This window comes from Lactuca sativa, chromosome 4 (genome assembly GCF_002870075.4).
Source record: "Lactuca sativa cultivar Salinas chromosome 4, Lsat_Salinas_v11, whole genome shotgun sequence".
NCBI classification, from domain to species: Eukaryota; Viridiplantae; Streptophyta; class Magnoliopsida; order Asterales; family Asteraceae; genus Lactuca; species Lactuca sativa.
Window position 1 is genome coordinate 268,287,120 of NC_056626.2, and position 18,362 is coordinate 268,305,481.

The 18,362-nt window shown below is 38.6% G+C and overlaps 1 protein-coding gene across 1 annotated transcript; it reads right to left on the bottom strand.

Annotated features, from left to right (window-relative positions):
• Positions 1–14,680: 14,680 nt before the first annotated feature.
• LOC111911686 (DNA repair RAD52-like protein 1, mitochondrial) lies at positions 14,681–17,180 on the bottom strand. Its single transcript, XM_023907443.3, has 4 exons — positions 16,796–17,180; positions 15,718–15,755; positions 15,525–15,619; positions 14,681–14,962 (listed from the first exon to the last, which is right to left on the bottom strand). Exons 1-4 carry the CDS (start codon positions 17,116–17,118, stop codon positions 14,819–14,821), a joined length of 600 nt encoding a protein of 199 aa, XP_023763211.1. The 5' UTR covers positions 17,119–17,180; the 3' UTR covers positions 14,681–14,818.
• Positions 17,181–18,362: the final 1,182 nt, after the last annotated feature.

Below are 18,362 nucleotides of genomic sequence, written 5' to 3' on the forward strand. Positions count from 1 at the left end.
CTGAAGAGCGGCTTCAGAGAGAGAGGACTGGTTGTTGGAAGAAGAAGCAAGAAGTAAGTCAACCTTCTCGTTTAGCTCCTTAAGATGCTTCTTTGTCACTGGAGCATCATCCTCTTCGTCACTTTGAACCTGAAACGGACTAAAGTAGACCGAATCGAAGGTCATGTTTTCACTGCCAATAAACGAGTTATCTCCATCAGAGGCATGATCTGGAGATGGTGGGGGTGGTGAAGCTGGGGTGTGTTGGTTTTTGTAGGTTCAGGTTGAGTGTTGGTAGGGGTAGTTTCGGGTGGTGGTTGAGTGTGGGTAGGTTCGGTTGTATGCTGGGTTTCGGTTTGAGGTGGTTCGGTTACGGGTGGGGTTTCGGTTACAGGTGGTGTTTCGGTTGCAGTTGTGAAAATGGGTTGTGGTATAGGGAAAGAGGTTGGAGGAATAGTGGTAGTGGGGTTTATGGTGGGAATGGAAGTAGGGATTGTTTGAGTGGTTGAAGGAATGGGTGAGTTATGGATTTCCATGTCTGGGGTAGGAGATCGGGGTGGGGTGTTGCCTCTTGGAGGGGTTTCGTCTCGTTGAGAGCCGTCCGAATCCGAACTCTCGCCTTCTGAGTCACTCGAAGAGGAAGGGATGACAATCTTTCGCTTCGGTTGAGTCTTCCTTCTCTTCGGTTGCGGTGACTGGACAGGTTTTGTTTGTTTCCTCTTCCTAGGAGAAGGACCTTTAGGAGCTTTGGTCACTTGCTTCCCTTTATCCGCCTTTTTGCCCCTGGGAACCGGTTTGTCAGCATCATGGATGGACTTTAGCATTTCCGGTGTAAGTTCCCTAGGACCAGACGCCTTGAACTCTTTAATCGTCCGGATGATCCTGCTGTCGGATGGGACGTCACCATACATTGTCTCCGGAATAGAGCCAATGAAAGAAAACTTGGATGCATCAGAGACGATGATCTTCATGGTACGAAAAGTACTGACCGAAGACATCGATGCACCAGCAGCAGTGGGAATATCCAACTTATCCATCGCCCATTTGGTGATAAGAATCCAGAACCGGGCAAACGACACCTCAGAATGTCGTGATGAAGAAGAAAGGCTCTGGATGAGCTGTTGCCAGAGGACCAACCCAAAGTCTAGGTTGATTCCGTTGTAAATTGCGTACATAATCGACAAGAACAGTCGACTAGCACCATCAGATCCTGAGCTCCGTTCAGATAAGCCCTTGAAGAGGACTGTGAACATGCCGTTCCACTGCGGCGGCAAGCAGGATTTCTTGAACTTTGCGATGGAGACGAGCGCCTCCGTGTACCCCATGTTATAGAACATGTTGTAAAGATGCCCAATCGGAATCGTCTCCAGATTAGTTCTCGATGGGTCAGCAGCCAAACCTAGCAAAGTACCAAAACGTTGTCGTGAAATGGAGGTCTTGTGATCAGCAACCTCGAAGAAGACGCGCTCAACTGCTTTATCGTAATAGGCAGTCGCATACACCTGCGTGAGAATCACCACAGGCACAGATTCAATCCTGGAGAGAGCAGGAGCAATTTGGGAGTACTTCAGGCACTCGATGATCGGCGACATATAAGAGTCGTACGCCAGAAGGTTTAGATCGATCACCAAGCATTGTTGTGGACGAATAGGAAGGATGTGTGAGGTAGCATGGACTGAGGATGATTCTGCCATTGTTGAAGGTTGAAGAAGATGATGAACAGGAAAGCTTTTGTGAGTTTTTGTTCTCTTGAAATTTCGGAGGCAGTAAAGAGGTAAATGGGAGTGAAGACTGCCTTATATAGTGATTGTAAGGAGAGAGAAAAATCTGTTCAAATCTTCTATGGAAATACGAAAAGGTTTCCTGGAATGACAGATGCGTGACATTGTAGGCATGCGATGATCACGTAGGAGAGAGAGTGTCAGATTCCTAGGATCACGCCGCCCAACAAGCGCCGTTTCAGAACAAACCGTTTCAAATCCTCACGCGCCTTTAAGTGCCAGAGAGGAATCGCTTGAAATTCGCACACGCGTCCATTATGTCAGTAAAAGAGTGGGCGTTTCAAATTCACACGCACCCCTTTTTACCGTCGTTTGAAATTCAATCCTTTTAACTCCCGCCTGAGTCAGCAACCCTTCGTCTTATCTGTTAAATCGCATCTTTTGAATAAATTACCCACGTGGATGATTTTTGACCACAGCTTGATAATTAACCACCAAAGCAATAATACAGCCTGTAATTATTAGTAACGGAATTTTGGAAAATCAAAGATTTTCGTGCTAAGAGTGTAAAAAGAAAAGAAATATAACAACTCTTTTGAGGAATGACTGTGATGTCAATAATGACACGAAACAAATGATCCCGGGCACGAATCTCTTCCTTCAAGATCAAGAGAGACCTCAAAGTGTTAATGTGGTTTCCCGTTGAATTACGATCAAACACTTATTAATAAATGTTGAAAGGCTTCTTTTAATTTGGCTACTTCATGGTGTCTTTCGCTTTGATGCAACAATTCTAATCTTGAAATAAGAAAGAAAGTAATCAAAGTACTTGTGAGACCGGTGTAGTCTGTTGAACAAGTAGGTAGGAATTAATTTTAAATTGGCTTGGAAAATAGAAAATCTCAAAAAAAAAATTAAAAACTGGATCCCAAGGGAAGAAATGTTATGGTGTTTAACAATTTCATAGGAATCACACAAAATAAAATTTGAGATTTCATGATGGTACAACCGTCAATTCTTTGGTGAAAACTTGAGCACATTAATTGTTCACCGTCAATTCAGAATTGGTGTTGAATTTTAGGTTTCACTCAGCTCGTAGTGGCACGAAACTAAGATCATAAACACAACTGTTGTGTAACCATAAACCTCAGTGGTAATTTCTGAGAGTCTCAAGGGTTACGTTGATGAAACGAATGTAATGGAGAAATATAATGGAGATGGTGTAAGAAGATAAAGTACCTCTGCTGCGAAAATAAGGACCAAGCAGAAAACTCTTAACTTATGTGAGAAGAGAGTGAGGTAGCTCACGATTAGAATAAATGTGGTAGCCTTATTGGGAAGACAAGGTTTGTTTATACCAGGTCATGAAGGCTATTATTCAAAATCTTATGAGGCTTGGGACACATACAACAGCATGCTTCTAGGGACACTTAAGTAATCCAACAATTATATCCCCATAAACGAACGAACACACAAACAAAATTAAAAGAGAAAAATATTTTTTGGAGTGTTTTTGAGATATATTAAAGAAATAAAAAAATAGAAGAAAATAAAAATAATAAAAAAATAAGTAAGAAAAAAAATAAGACTTAGAAAAAGAAAAAAAAACTTTGGAAAATTTTGAAAAACCGAACCCGAACGTTCGGTTGGTTTCGGTTGGGAAAAGTTTGAAAAACCGAACCCGAGCGTTCGGTTGGTTTCGGTTCAAGAAAATTTTGAAAAACCGAACCCGAGCGTTCGGTTGGTTTCGGTTCAAGAAAATTTTGAAAAACCGAACCCGAGCGTTCGGTTGGTTTCGGTTCAAGAAAATTTTGAAAAACCAAACCCGAACCTTCGGTAGGTTTCGGTTTTGGAAAATTTTAGAAAACCAAGGAATTTAGACATGCAATCAGAAAATACTTTTAACAATAAGATAAACAACTTTGTACAAGAAATATACAACTAAGAAAACTACCTTTGTGGTGATGAGCGAGTCAGATGATTTAACCGAACCTGAATGTTCGGTCAATTTCGCTTCTTACGTTTGAGATTGAGAGGTAGTGTGAGGTACTGACTCTGATTCCATCATACCTAGCCCTTGCAGTATTCTGTTGAATGATGCTTCAGGAAGAGCTTTGGTAAAGACGTCAGCCAGTTGATCAGTGGTTCGAACAAAGTGTACTTCGACGTTTCCATCTTCCACGTGATCTTTGATGAAGTGATACCTCAGTGCTATGTGTTTGGTTTTAGAGTGTTGCACAGGGTTATGACAGATCCTAATTGCACTTTCAGAGTCACAATATAGTGGGATCTTCTTCATATTGAGTCCATAGTCTCGAAGTTGACTCTGGATCCAAATCACTTGAGAGGTGCAGGATGCAGCGGCTATGTATTCCGCTTCGGTAGTAGAAAACGACACGCACGTTTGTTTCTTGGATTGCCAGCTAACCAACTTCCCATCAAGGAATTGACAGCCGCCAGTGGTGCTTTTTCTGTCGAGTCCACATCCTCCAAGGTCAGCATCTGAATAGGCTTGAACGAAGAAGCCTGAGTTGGAAGGATACCATAGTCCTAAGGAGGTGGTTCGCTTGAGATAGCGTAAAATGTTCTTCACTGCAAGCATGTGAGGTTCGCGTGGGTTTGCCTGAAATCGAGCACAATAACACACAGAAAACATGATGTCAGGCCTGCTAGCAGTAAGATACATTAGTGAGCCTATCATTTGACGATAGAGCGTGATATCAACAGCCGGTTTGTCTAGGGATGGAGTTAGCTTGGTGCCGAATGCCATTGGGACTTTGACTTTGGAGTCTCCCATCATACCAAACTTTGCTAGGAGAGTCTTCGTGTAGGCTTCCTGATTGATAAAGATGCCTTCGAGTCCCTGTCTAATATTTAAACCAAGGAAAAAGTTAATAGGACCCATTGAGCTCATTTCAAATTTAGTCTCCATCAACTTTCTGAATTCAGTTGTTAAGCTGGGATTCGTAGAGCCAAAGATGATGTCATCGACATAAATTTGAACTATCATAAGGTGGTTACCTTCCTTTTTGCGAAAGAAGGTTGGGTCAACCGAACCTTGTTTGAATTTAGATATCTTTAAGAATTTAGTTAGCGTTTCATACCAGGCTCTCGGAGCTTGTTTAAGGCCATACACAGCTTTATCCAGAATATAGCAATGATTTGGATACTTTTCGTTCACGAACCCAGGAGGTTACTCCACATACACGGTTTCTTCGAGTTCTCCATTAAGAAATGCACACTTGACGTCCATTTGGAAAACTTCAAAGTTTTTGTGGGCAGCATAAGCAAGAAATATTCTTACAGATTCCATCCTAGCTACAGGAGCGAAAGTCTCTTCATAATCAATCCCTTCCTCCTGACAATATCCCTTTACTACCAGACGAGCTTTGTTCCTTATAACATTCCCTTCCTTGTCCATTTTATTCCTAAAGACCCATTTGAGACCAACAACTGAGGCATCTGGAGGAGTTGGAATGAGGCGCCAGACTTTGTTCCTTTCAAATTCGTTCAGTTCGTCTTGCATTGCTTGAACCCAATCGGAGTGATCGAGAGCAGTGTTAACTATCTTCGGTTCAACTTTTGATACGAATGAGTTAAACATACAAAACTCAACCTTTGAAAATAAGGATGTCTGTTTTGCCTTCAGTTGTGATCGGGTCAGAACCTTTTCGGAGACATCACCAACCACTTGAGAGATAGGATGATCTCTGGTCCATTTGGTGAGAGGAGGATAGTTTGGATCAAAGGTTGGGTCTAGTTCAGCATTGATCATTTCTTCTGGCTCGGATTGGCTTTCGTAGTCGAGTGACATATCACCATGCTCCCCCTCGATTGATGAGCTATGAGAAACTTGAGGTTCAGAGGTTTCTTGTGATGCTGGACTTTCAGGCGTTGATGCACCTTCGGTTGGAGAAGCACTTTCGGTTGGAGTTGGACTTTCGGTAGCAGGTGTAGAGCTTGGCTCCCCCTCAACATGTGAGCTTGGCTCCCCTCGACATGTGAGCTTGGCTCCCCCTCGACTGAAGCATCGTTAGATGGAGGTTCATCAGAATTCGATCCTCCTTCGTGCATTCTCCTGGCAGCTTCTTCGACAATTTGCTTCATGTGGTCTACCTTGTTGTCTGCTGCGCCTGCTTCTGAGAGAGTAGCTTTCTGTGGTTCGTCAAATAGCTCCAGAAACTTCTCGTATAGATTAGCGATCGAGACAGTGACTTGGCCAGTTTGAGGAAAGATTTCCCCAGCTGTGTCTTCTTTGGCCTGTAGCTTTTTGACATAGCTATCGTCAAAAGTCACGTAATAGGTCTCTTCGATTTTTCTCGAACGCTTGTTTAGGACTCTGTATGCTTTGGAAGTGAGAGAGTAACCCAGAAAGATTCCCTCGTCGGCTTTGACATCGAACTTGTTGCGGTGTTCTTTATAGTTAAAGATGAAACACCGTGAGACGAACACATGGAAAAATTTCACATTGGGCTTTCTGTTGTTGAGAATCTCGTATGGTGTGAGCGTGAATCGTTTGTTGAGATAAGACCTGTTCTGTGTAAAACAAGCAGCAGAAATTGCATCAGCCCAAAAATAAAGAGGTAAGGAAGCGAAACTTAGCATAGTTCGGGCAGCTTCACACAAAGATCGGTTTCGTCTTTTGACAATTCCGTTCTGTTGAGGTGTGTAGGGAGCTGAGAAGTTGTGACTTATTCCCTTTTCTACTAGAAATTCTTCAAATTCCCTGTTCTTGAATTCCAGACCATTGTCGCTTCTGATGTTGCGAACGACCTTCTTGAGCTGTACTTCAATCTGCTTGATGAACACTTTCAGCTTATGAGTCGCTTCAGATTTGAGCTTTAGAAAGAACACCCATGTAAATCGAGAAAAGTCATCAACAATAACAAGAATATACTTGCTACCACCGATGCTTTCGATAGATGATGGACCACACAAATCAATATGAAGTAATTCGAGTGGTTCAACTTCTTTTGTGTTAATTACAGATGGATGACTTTAACGACTCTGCTTCCCCATTTCTCATGCAGCACACAAATGATCTCTGTCGAACTTGAGCAATGGAAGGCCTCGAACATGACCTCCAGTGACAAGTTTGTTGATATCCTTAAAGTTGAGATGAGAGAGTCTTCGGTGCCACAACCAGCTTTCGTCAGATTGAGCTTTTGATAACAAGCATATAGCTGGGTTTCCTTTGATGGGTTTAAGGTTTAGAGGAAACATTTCACCCTTTCGCTCCGATTTGAGAATTACTTTCTTCGTCTTCTTCTCAATAATTTCAGAACCTTCATCGTCGAATGAGACTTTGAGACCTGTACCTCCAACAAGTTGAGATACACTGATGAGGTTGTGTTGTAGTCCTTCCACATAAGCCACCTTCCTTATAGTAAAATCACCATTAGTTATCATTCCGTATCCCTTTATGGTGCCGAAAGAATTGTTTCCAAACTTGACGTTGCCACCATTTGAGAGAGACTTGTATTCCCTGAGCTCTTCTTTCCTTCCTGTCATGTGATGCGAGCAGCCACTATCTATGTACCATTCTTCGTCGAACTGCTCGTCACTTATAACCTGCAAAAATTAAGCAGATTTAAGAACCCAAAGTTTCTTGGGCCCATGTGAGCTTTTCATAGGAACAGGAATAGTAAGAGAGATGTCAACAAGATATGTTCGTTTTATAAGTGTTGTTTCATCTTTCTTTCTAATGGTAAAAACTTTGATTTTATTAGGATTAGGTGTGTTCGGTTTAGACTCAGGTTTGGATGCATTAACCTTCTGTTTGCCTTTTTGTTCAGCTGACGAATGAGATTTTTGAGAACGAACAGAATGAGCTTTAGAGCAAGGTTGAGATGAATTGGAAGAAGTAAAAGAATTAGATGAATGAGAAGGAGTGGGATTAGATTGAGATGACTTCTTGGCTGGAGACTCTAGGTGACCCTTTTGCTTTTGATCATTGGTGGGACTGACCTTAGAGTTTTGATCTCTTTTGATTTCAAAAACGAACCTTTGCTTTCGGTTGGAGCAGTTCTCTGAACCGAACCTATGCTTTCGGTTGGAGTCATTCTCAGAACCGAGCCTTTGCTTTCGGTTGGTATTTTCTTCTGAACCGAACCTTGGCTTTCGGTTGTTGTTCTCTTCTGAACCGAACCTTGGCTTTCGGTTGTTGTGTCTCTCATGCTTTTTGACAGGATTGTTCTCAAACTTCAGATTCTTGTCTTGATGTGAGAAATATGCATTTTGGGATTGCCACAATTGCTTCCTTTCAGAGAGATTCTTCCTGTATCTCTGGTTCCTTTCACGTTTCTTATTCCTCATCTGCTTCGGTTGATGATGAATATTGGCTTTCATTTTCGGTTTCTCCTTAGCTGGTTCACTTTGAACTGTAGGAGTTTCACTTTGAACTGAGGAACTAGAGGGAATGTCTTCTTTTGCCGAATTTCCATTCTCTTGAGGAATGTCTTTCGTACCACTAGTACCTGGCTCATCGAAATTATCTGGCTTATTCAAGGGTTCTGGTATGTATCTACCTTTACTCATCCATGAGGTTCTTTCTGATAAGCCTACCGTTTCGTTTGCATTATCTATTGGAGCTGACCAGAAGTACTCATCGCAGCCATCAGCATTGTCTTCGTTTACAATAGCTGTGAGTTCAGCGGTCTGATGTTCAGTTACTCCAGTGACCTTGTACACTTGATTTGGAGTGGTCCTGACCTTTTGATATACAACCGCTTTCTCTGCTAAGATCGGGGACTTTTGTTGGGACAATCGAGCGAACTCCACTGAATTTTCAGAAATTAGATTCTTCTGGTTTTCAGGCTCGTTTTTTACAAATTCTGAGCAGTCAACCGTGTCCTCTACAGAAATTTCACTCATGTTGTCGTCCTCATTAAGCTCAGATGCATTTTCAACATCAATTTTGTTTTCTGAGCTCAAGTTGGCGTTCAAACAGTCAAATTTTTGTATGGTTTCGGTTCTCAGTTTAAGTCTATCATTTTCATCCAAAAGGTTTTTGAGCATGTCCTTGTGGTCCTTGGATTTAATGAAAGATTCAATTTTGTCCAGTCCATACATATAGGTCGGATTGACGTCATCAGATGATATCACACTCTCACAATTATAAGCTTCAGCATCGATTTCATCCTCCTTAAACTCAAGGAAGGGCAAAATCATGCGATGGATCTTTTGGCCTATTTCACAGTCCAAGTGAAGCTGAGTAATATTAGAATAAAGACGTTTTGCAATTAAACAAAAAACATTCCGCTGTTTTAACAACTTTAAATTGTCTCTTTGTAAATAAATATTTTCGTCTTTTATTTTAACTAATTCAGACTCCTTCAACTCGATCCACATGCGCCGCTCCTCACTCTTCGAAGACACCCTGCTTAATTGATCAGTTAGGTTAGAATTGGTGACTCGAGTTTGAGTTAAACTACTATCTAGATGAGAAATTCTTGTATTAACATTTTTTAGTTCTTTCTCATATGAGGATTGTGGTACTTTAAATGAAACGAAAATCGATTGTACCTTCTTGATCAGTTCATCGAGCTCATTGAACTGCTGGCTGAGCGGTTTGGCCGTAAAGCACATATCCTGCTGTTCCTTCGGTTCATTGCTTCCACCATCAGTGTTGTATCCCCTCAACTGAGATACATCGGACACCATGAAGCACCTGCCTCCACTGCTCTCCTCTTTAGCCACACAAGCCTTTCCATGCGAAGGCTTCCTCACTTCATCGTCTTCGGAGTCGGTTGACCAAACTTCCACGCTACCGAACTCGTCATCAGCAACCGAACCCTGCACAATTAGAGCATTCATGGAAGGGTTAGCGGTAGATTTCTTCTTTCTCATCTCATCAAGCCTTTTCTGCAGCACAGCTTCCTCATCTTTTTCAGCCATCTTTTTGAGGACACAATCTTTAGCATAGTGGTTTTTCCCACCACAGTAGTAACAGCTTACTCCAGAATCACCATCTGCCTTCGGTTCCTTCTTGGGCTCTTCAACCTTCGGTTCATTGTTAACTTTTTCTGAACTATAACTCCCCTGCCAGTTTCGGTTTTTGTTGCTGGGGAATCTCTTCTTAATGAACCTCTTGGGGTTAGACACCATCATAGCATAATCCTCAGATGTGAGGTCATACTCCTCTAAGTTGAGGTCTTCATCCTCCATCACAGCTTTACTTTTTGACAGGAGGGCCAGTGAACCTAGGCTTGAAACAACGTTCTTTTCCTGCAGCACAATCTTCTCCTGGGACTTTAGAATACCCACCAGTATCGCCAAATAGTATGATTTAAACTGCTCATGGGCTTTAACTGTTGACACCACAGCTCTCCATTCTGACCTTAGACCATTTAAGAACGTAACCTTCTGCTCGATAAGCTTCCTTTCGATGTCATGTTTGATCATCCTGCTGAGAAGATGATTGAAGCGATAGAACGTCTGGGTCACAGTTTCTTCGGCTCCTTGCCTGAATTCTCCAAACTCAGATAAGAGCAAGGTTTGGATAGAATGTTCAAGATCCTCGTCTATAGAGTACAGTTCGCGAAGTCTATCCCAAACTTCCTTTGCCGTTGTGCATGAGCTAACCAACCTGAAAGTGTCGGACTGAAGGGCGAATCTTATCAATCTTAACGCCTTGATATTACACTGGAATTTATCCTTCTCATCTTGCGCAATATCTTTGACATCCTTCAGCAGATCATTATACTCCTTTTGAGTTTTAATAATCCTTGACGTTGCAGAATGAGAAAAAGGTCCATTAATGATTGCTTCCCATATGAGGTATCCATTATCCTCAGATCCTATCACGTAGTCTTCGAAGTGATGCGCCCAGACTTCATAGTCATGGGTATATAGGATTGGAATCTTCGTGGTTGAACCGATGCTGTTGGAAATATTGATGGGATTTGATTGCGACTCGTCCATTATGATCGAAAAACCTGTTCAAAGATCAGACTTGTAATAAATCAGATTAGGGCAAAACAATAAATATCAAGATACGCCAATAATGAGATGACGGCTCAATAAATATCAGTAATTGCGGAAAAACCCTAATTGAAACCTTTTCACAGAAAAGATGTGTATCGATTACACAGCCTCCTGCTCTGATACCAATTGATGAGACTAAAACTTAATCTTGAAGATCGATTAGATCTTAAACAGGTGAATAAATATTAAACAGCAAGAACACGAAAATAAAGAACAAGTCAAGAATGAATCAAACGAGTCGAATGATTAAAAATAAACCCTCAGAAGAGCTCGATTAAGAACATCAACTGTAGAGGATTAGTAGGTTTACAGGAACGATAAAGAGAGAAAACTGATGTTATCGTAATGCTATCGTCTTCTAGATCGTTAACCTAATATGCATGCAAGCATATACTTATATAATAAACCTAACGGACTCTCGGTTGGACAGGCCCAAACCGGAGCACAAAACATATGGACTAATAGCCGAGCCCAATGACGCAATCCTTGAACGAATCTTCAACCCAACAATACTTCTCTAGCACACGAGTTTTGAACAACTCCCACGATAAATTCTCCTGGTCATATCCGTTGAGAGCTTCATATGTTGCTTCCCACCAGACCAAGGCTTCTCCGATGAGCATTGCAGAAGCATAGATAGCCTTGTCTTCATTATCCACATGAGAGACACGAAATACTTTCTTGGTGTTCTGAATCCAAGTTAGAACAACTATGGGATTAAGGACACCAGAAAACTCCGTAGCACCACTACTCTTGAAATCTTTGAACAAGGGACGCTTCACTTTTCCGCTTGAAGATTCTCCAGTGGCTTTCTCTTTTCCTTTATCACCATTCTTTTTGTGTTCTTCGAGAGTCTGTCAAATAACACCAGTAAGTTTATCCAAGAGTCGCTCCTCACGAGGAGATACCGGAGTATTCACTTCATCGGGTTGAGGATCTCCACCAACCTCAGGGGTATGGCTACTTACGTGTTCAGCCATCGTTCTGAAATTTAGGAGTAATATAGAATTTTAGAAAATTAGGATTTATTAAAGCCTAATACTTCACTTAAGTCTTTCCTATGGTTTGTATCCATATACTTATAATGATTCAGTTCATATATTGAACTTCCAATAGTTTAAGTCTAAATACCAATCCGTGATATTTAGTTCACTTAAACCATTGCTCTGATACCATGATTGAAAGACCCCAACTTTCGTATTTCTGAAAAACCAAAACTTTCATACTTCACAATATTATTACTCCAAAACGTGCTACTTGCATATTCATAAAAGCAATATTTTACATTGATAAAGAGGTTACAACCTATTGGCTACAAACCGACTATTATAAAGTGTTATATATTACATAACTACCCAGGATATTGTAATTTATACAAACATAAACTGAAGTACAAAAGTATTATTACAAACTATTCTAATTCTTTCAACAATATATGACTATACTGGTTACTTATCACATGTAATTGTTAAACATTGATAGGGTAGACGGTGACGCTTAGTGAGTTCAATAATAGATACAATATAATGTTATGTCATATATATACTTCAATATGGTAGAAGCAAAGAGAATCAAGGAGCAACAAAGGCATATGTGAATCACGTGTTAAGCTTTCCATATCAATCAATGACTTGATGCAAAGGTATACAATCAATGAGACATAACAATTTCCATACTTGATATACATAAATAAAGCTTCGGCCCAAATGGCACAAAAGACATAAGATTTCTGATCAACATCTTGGTAGATTTCAGGCTTATAGCCCTGTCTAACCATTTGCCAATGCCATAGAATAGAAGTCATTCTCTTACGGAGACATGCTCGACATGGCCAGAGGCTACGTACCAGTACCAATGTGAATCTAAGTCTTTTCACTAATCACATGGTCAAAGGTATTACTTTTACTATAAAAAAATAGCAAATAAAATAACATGGGAAAATAACCCGGAATAATGACACTGAAAAGCACATAGCACATATAACACATAGCATACAATTGTTCCTATATATTGAACTCACTTTGAATTAACCGGGGGTCAAAATAGTAATTTGGGCAGCGCTTCGGCTTTAAATATGACTTTCTATGTTGAAAAACGGGAGCTTAATTGAAAACCGAGCTCTACGAAGGTAGGGCTCCAAAACCGAAAAGATAAATTTCTCGGGCTCCAACCTCAACACTGTTTGCCAACTTATTATCTTGCCAAAATCTTATCTCGTTTCAACTATAATACGTGCCGACATTTAACTCCTCTAAAATCTCATTTTGTTCTCTCTAAAATTTTAGTTGAAATCTATGGGGGTGTTTGGTTAAGCTTTTGAAAGGGCAAAAGTCTTTTTAGGAAAAATTGCAAAAAATCAGGATTCTCTAACTTTTCCAAAAAGTTCATTTTTTCTTATATAAAAAATGAACTTAGGTGGAATGGGGACAATGTATTTTTTGAGAGCATCTTTAAAAACTACAACTTAGGTGGTTTTAGTATTTTTGTATAATACTTTTTACAAAGGTTGGCTTATGGCCAGTTTATGACCATGGAAAGTTCCACCACTAACTGTATCTTTCATATAATAAGTGTTACTCACATATTATATGTGCTACATATGATATATATATATATATATATATATATATATATATATATATATATATATATATATATATATATAACATTTTAGATTTGTCAGTGCTTTTTTATATATTTTGTTAATTTCCAAGTTTAGATGTTTGATTTATAAACTTAAATATGTATTTAGATATATAAAACTGAATCATTACATAATAATAACTATTGATTAGTCTTTGGACATAATGTTCACGACATTCATAAAGGAGTTTTTATTTCTCCATATCGATCCATGCATGTTTTTCTTTTATCTCCTATGAACGACAATAAAATATGTAGTTGATCAACTAACTTCTGTATTGGCATTGCCAGCCATTATTGTGTGTCTTCGATTTATTTTTGGTTGTTTATATTTGTTGTTTCTTATCTTCTATTTGTTACAAGATGGACTCTCTATGTGCAATGAGTCCCCTAGCTTGTTCATCAAGCTATGCAACATCTTTGATCTTTGTTTCTTATCTTCTATTTGTTACAAGAGTCTTATTTTTGGTTGTTTATATTTGTTGTTTCTTATCTTTTATTTGTTACAAGATGGACTCTCTATGTGCAATGAGTCCCCTAGCTTGTTCATCAAGCTATGCAACATCTTTGATCTTTGTTTCTAATCTTCTATTTGTTACAAGATGGACTCTCTATGTGCACCGAGTCCCTAGCCTGTTCATCAAGCTATGCAACATCTTCGATCTTTGTTTCTTATCTTCTATTTGTTACAAGATGGACTCTCTATGTGCACCGAGTCCCTAGCTTGTTCATCAAGCTATGCAACATCTTTGATCTTTGTTTCTTATCTTCTATTTGTTATGGACTCTCTATGCGCAACGAGTCCCCTACCTTATTCATCAAGCTATGCAACTCTCAATAGTCGACTTCATGGAAGTGAGCTTCTTTCGGTACCCATTACCATCGAAGAAGCTTGTAGATTGTTTAAGTTTATCGGCGATTTTGGAATAGCAAGAAGATATATTATAGTAAACCTTTTACTTGAATCAAGTTTATTATCCTAACCAGAGTTTATAGAAAAAATATTTCACAATCAAAGTCAAGTTGTAGATGAAAGAATGTGTTAGGTCGAAATCAAGTAAAATGTTACGTCAGTGTTGCATGGAAATAAACAATAGTAAAATTGTTAATTTGGTTAAAAAAAATAATTAAAATATACAAAAATATAACTTTTATTTGGAATAAGAAAATATTATATTATAATTTAAAACCTCGAGTAACAAATAAAATTGACATAAAGAAAAAAAGTATCGCATTCCTTAAAAATGGCCCTTGGATTCCATCATACAAAACAAACATTTTTTTTTTCCAATTCGAATCGAGCCAACCATAACATTCCTTGATATTACATCCTACCAAACACAGGGGCAAGCTAGTTAACTTGTTATGAATGGCACCCTTGACATAATAATGCAATGTAAACGAAAATTTTATATGTTGAACCACAGCACGCATATAAGTAGTAGCCAAAAATGTGAATGTGGTTAAAGCCTATGATTTTGCAGAAGCAACTACAACTCTTCATGATAAAGATGAAGCCCAAGACCAAAACGAGCACACGCTCGCCGAAATGCCATGGCCTCTGCTTTCTGCACAGGATCCCCATACCCTCCCACATCATCAACTGATGAAGTTCCAGTCGACTCCCTAAATATCTGTTCAAAAATCATCCATCACCCAACTAATATTATATATAACACTAAATTTGTAATGAGGAAACCCCGTCTTTCTACATTAACTCAAAAAGAATAATGTATATATAGCTTACCAGTCTTTATTTTTGTCAAAAAGAATAATGCACAACATTTCACATTGCCCAAAATAAAAACAACATAACCTATCATTCCGAGTTTACTTTTTTGCCCAAAATAGTAATATCATTACTAGAAGTTTTCTAATGTTTATTTCGGACCACAATGTTATTTATTTCTTTTCCAATATATATGCAAATATTGTGTCATGAAACGGAAACAGGTAAATGCTAAATGCTTGTTTATGCAACCACGTTTAAACTATTCATCAATTTATGCAACCACGTTTGTTTCAGCTTTTAATTAACACGTTTCTTTCAGCTAGTTAAAGAGGTCAGCGGTATAATATTATTGCATCTTTTGATCCTAAAATGAAACATGGTTGCATATTTAGTAGAAAAAAACCAGTTTGTTGCATTAACTGAGGAAAAGATTGAACCAAAAGTACAAGTTATTATAAATATACCTCTGCATCAGTCCCATAGAGTGTTACCCGATAAGTAACAGAGACGGATTTCCCATCTGGTGAATAGTTAATACTTCGGACTTCTCCAGACCATTCTGTAATATAAATTTAAGGGAAATAAACTATAATATAAATTATAAACAAAGGAAGTAGGGTAAAATATAATTTACAATCTTTTGCATGATAATAATACCTGGAGCATGCAGATTCATAATCCTGTTCACAATATGCCTGGGAATTAAAAACAGAATATCATCAACACTCATTTTCAAAGATGCATCATACAGTACTTTGTATTTTAAAACACTCTCAACACTAGACTACCATGCATATTGTAAGCAGAAAGCATTAGGCTTATAGTCTATTATTAGCTGAGAGTCATGGTATCTGAAACCAAAACATTACAAAGCCCCAACTCTCAATCAATGAGTAACAAAACACTATATATAATATTAATACCCCTCATTCTGATATATAATAATAATTATAATTAAAAGGGGGATCATCATCTCTCAACGTTGCTCTTGAAAATATGGTTCATCTAGGACTCGTCCTTTCGCCATTCAAATCATTGTAATATGTTTCTTTCTTTGATTAATAAAATGATTTCTCACTTTATAACTAATGTTTTGTTAATTAGTTGTTGTGGTTGCTTTTGGATTGTAAAATGCATCTTGGTTTTCCACAATTCTCAAGATTATGTCTTAATCTTGATAGTTATTGTAAATTTCCCACTTAGAATCACAAAATTTAACACATATCCATGAAAAACTACTACCAATTGCAAAAACATGATAGATTTGAGATCTCAGCAACATTCAGCAGGGAGTTTCAATTCTAATGTAAATTGGGCTCTTTGAAGTCACTGGTCTATTATGTCAGCCACCTAAAGAGCTGTTGTAAACCTGATTTACATCTCACTTTATGCTCATGGGGTAGGGTTTAGGTTTTGGAGTTCCCTACAAAACAATTATGTAACAACCAAACATTTATGCTCACAAGTTTGATACAACATACATTAAGTCTAAAGTTTATACCATTTTCATCAAAGATAAATTGTGGATTACAAACTTCACTTAGATGAACCAAATAACTGGAGAGTGTGTTGCATTAACGATTTCCCGGAAACCAACCAGCAATGTGAAGGAACGCCGAGAAGAAGTAATCAATCTAACTCAATATATATGCACATTAACTTATGCCATATTGGGAAGCTACTGGTAGCAAATATCTAAATTAAGAAAAGGAAAGGAAGAAATAGAGAGACAAACCATGGAATGTATTTGATAGAGAAGCCATTGGCCTCTACTCGGGCTCTGATGAGGGAATCCGGGACTTTCTTGTTCAGTTCTTTCAGAATTTCCGAAATCGGACGGCTTATCCCCGACGTCGGAAAGTCGTCATCTGGAGGAGGAGCTGGTATCTCACTGGTGGCGATTATCTCCTCTTTTTTCACTCTCTTAGTAGAATACAATAGACCCTGAGCATAGAAAGCGCTTTTTGATCCGATCACATCGAACGATCTCAGTCGTAATGCGGCCGACAGCGATTTTGTAGACTCCCGACTCAGTGATTTCATCAGACAAAACACCATTGTTTCCTGAACCAAAACCCCTTTACTCGCTCGCTTAGAGGGGTTTTACATATTTTACACCGTTGTGCGAGACAAGCTTACATTTTCGGCTGAATGTCAAAAAAGTACCTCTCAAGTTTTCTCTATTTACATATTTTTACCCCGTTTATCATTTTAAGTCTTCCTATCCTTACTCCAAAAAGATTATATTCTAAGGGGATAATGACTTATAAGTGTAATATATTTTTCGATTTGTACACATTTAGTTATTGAGTTTTTTTTGTTCAAATTATCCATTCAACTTGTTAAATTGTACACATTTAGTCCTTATGACCGGATACTCCAAGTTAGTCAGTAAAAATGACTTAATAGGGTAATATATTTCTCACTTTGTACACATTTAGTCCTTAATATTTTTGTACACATTTAGTCCTTAATTTTTTTTTGTTGCAAAATAAGTCATTTTTGTTTTTGTATTAATTTAGTTTTTATGGATGATTTCTTTAGGCTTTTCTCACGACATCTTATGTGGGATATCCATATGGTGGTGGGATAAGTTGAGGTGGTCATGCTATATGTTGTAGGCCAAGATACCAGCTGCGAGTCGGCTATAAGCTATAGACATGGAGACTCGAGAAGAGTGGTTGGGTTAAGGCGGGATGCCAACAAACCCTGGGTATTCCAGTCTGATGACTGAATGGACCTGTTGTATGTTGGCGTTCCAGTCCGATGACTGATTGGGCCAAGGTATTCCAATCTAATGAGTGTGGGTCTGTTATGCATGATAATACGTTTATTGTATCGGGTATTTTAGGGGAAACTTACTAACCTTTGTGCTTACCCAGTTGTTTATGTTTTCAGGATCTATCGTTGGTCGTGGGAAGGAGAATGCATGACTATACACACTTATCAACAATATTGAGGATTCTATATTTCTTATATTACTCTGATTTTCGATAAATCTATTTTGGAATAAACTTTTTTCTCAATAATGGATTTATAATTAGGGAGTTTTGCCTTATTTAAAAATGAAAATTTTTTGTTGTAAAAACGAGACATTACACATAAACATCCACAGCCCCACACACTTCATTAATGATTGTCCCACGTAATATGTCGTGAGAAAAACCTAAAGAAAACATTTATAAGTACTGAATGTGTACAAAAACAAAAATGAATTATTTTGAAACCAAAAAATATTAGGGTTGACAAATATGTACCACAGAGAACCAACCAACATGTTACCAACCGAACCAATAAAATCG

Coding starts and splice junctions, on each gene's coding strand:
- LOC111911686 (XM_023907443.3), bottom strand. CDS start 17,118: ATGGTGTTTTGTCTGATGAAATCACTGAGTCGGGAGTCTACAAAATCG. Junction 15,620..15,717: donor TATGAATCTGCATGCTCCAG/GTATTATTATCA, acceptor TTTATATTACAG/AATGGTCTGGAGAAGTCCGA. Junction 14,963..15,524: donor TCTATGGGACTGATGCAGAG/GTATATTTATAA, acceptor ATTTTTGAACAG/ATATTTAGGGAGTCGACTGG.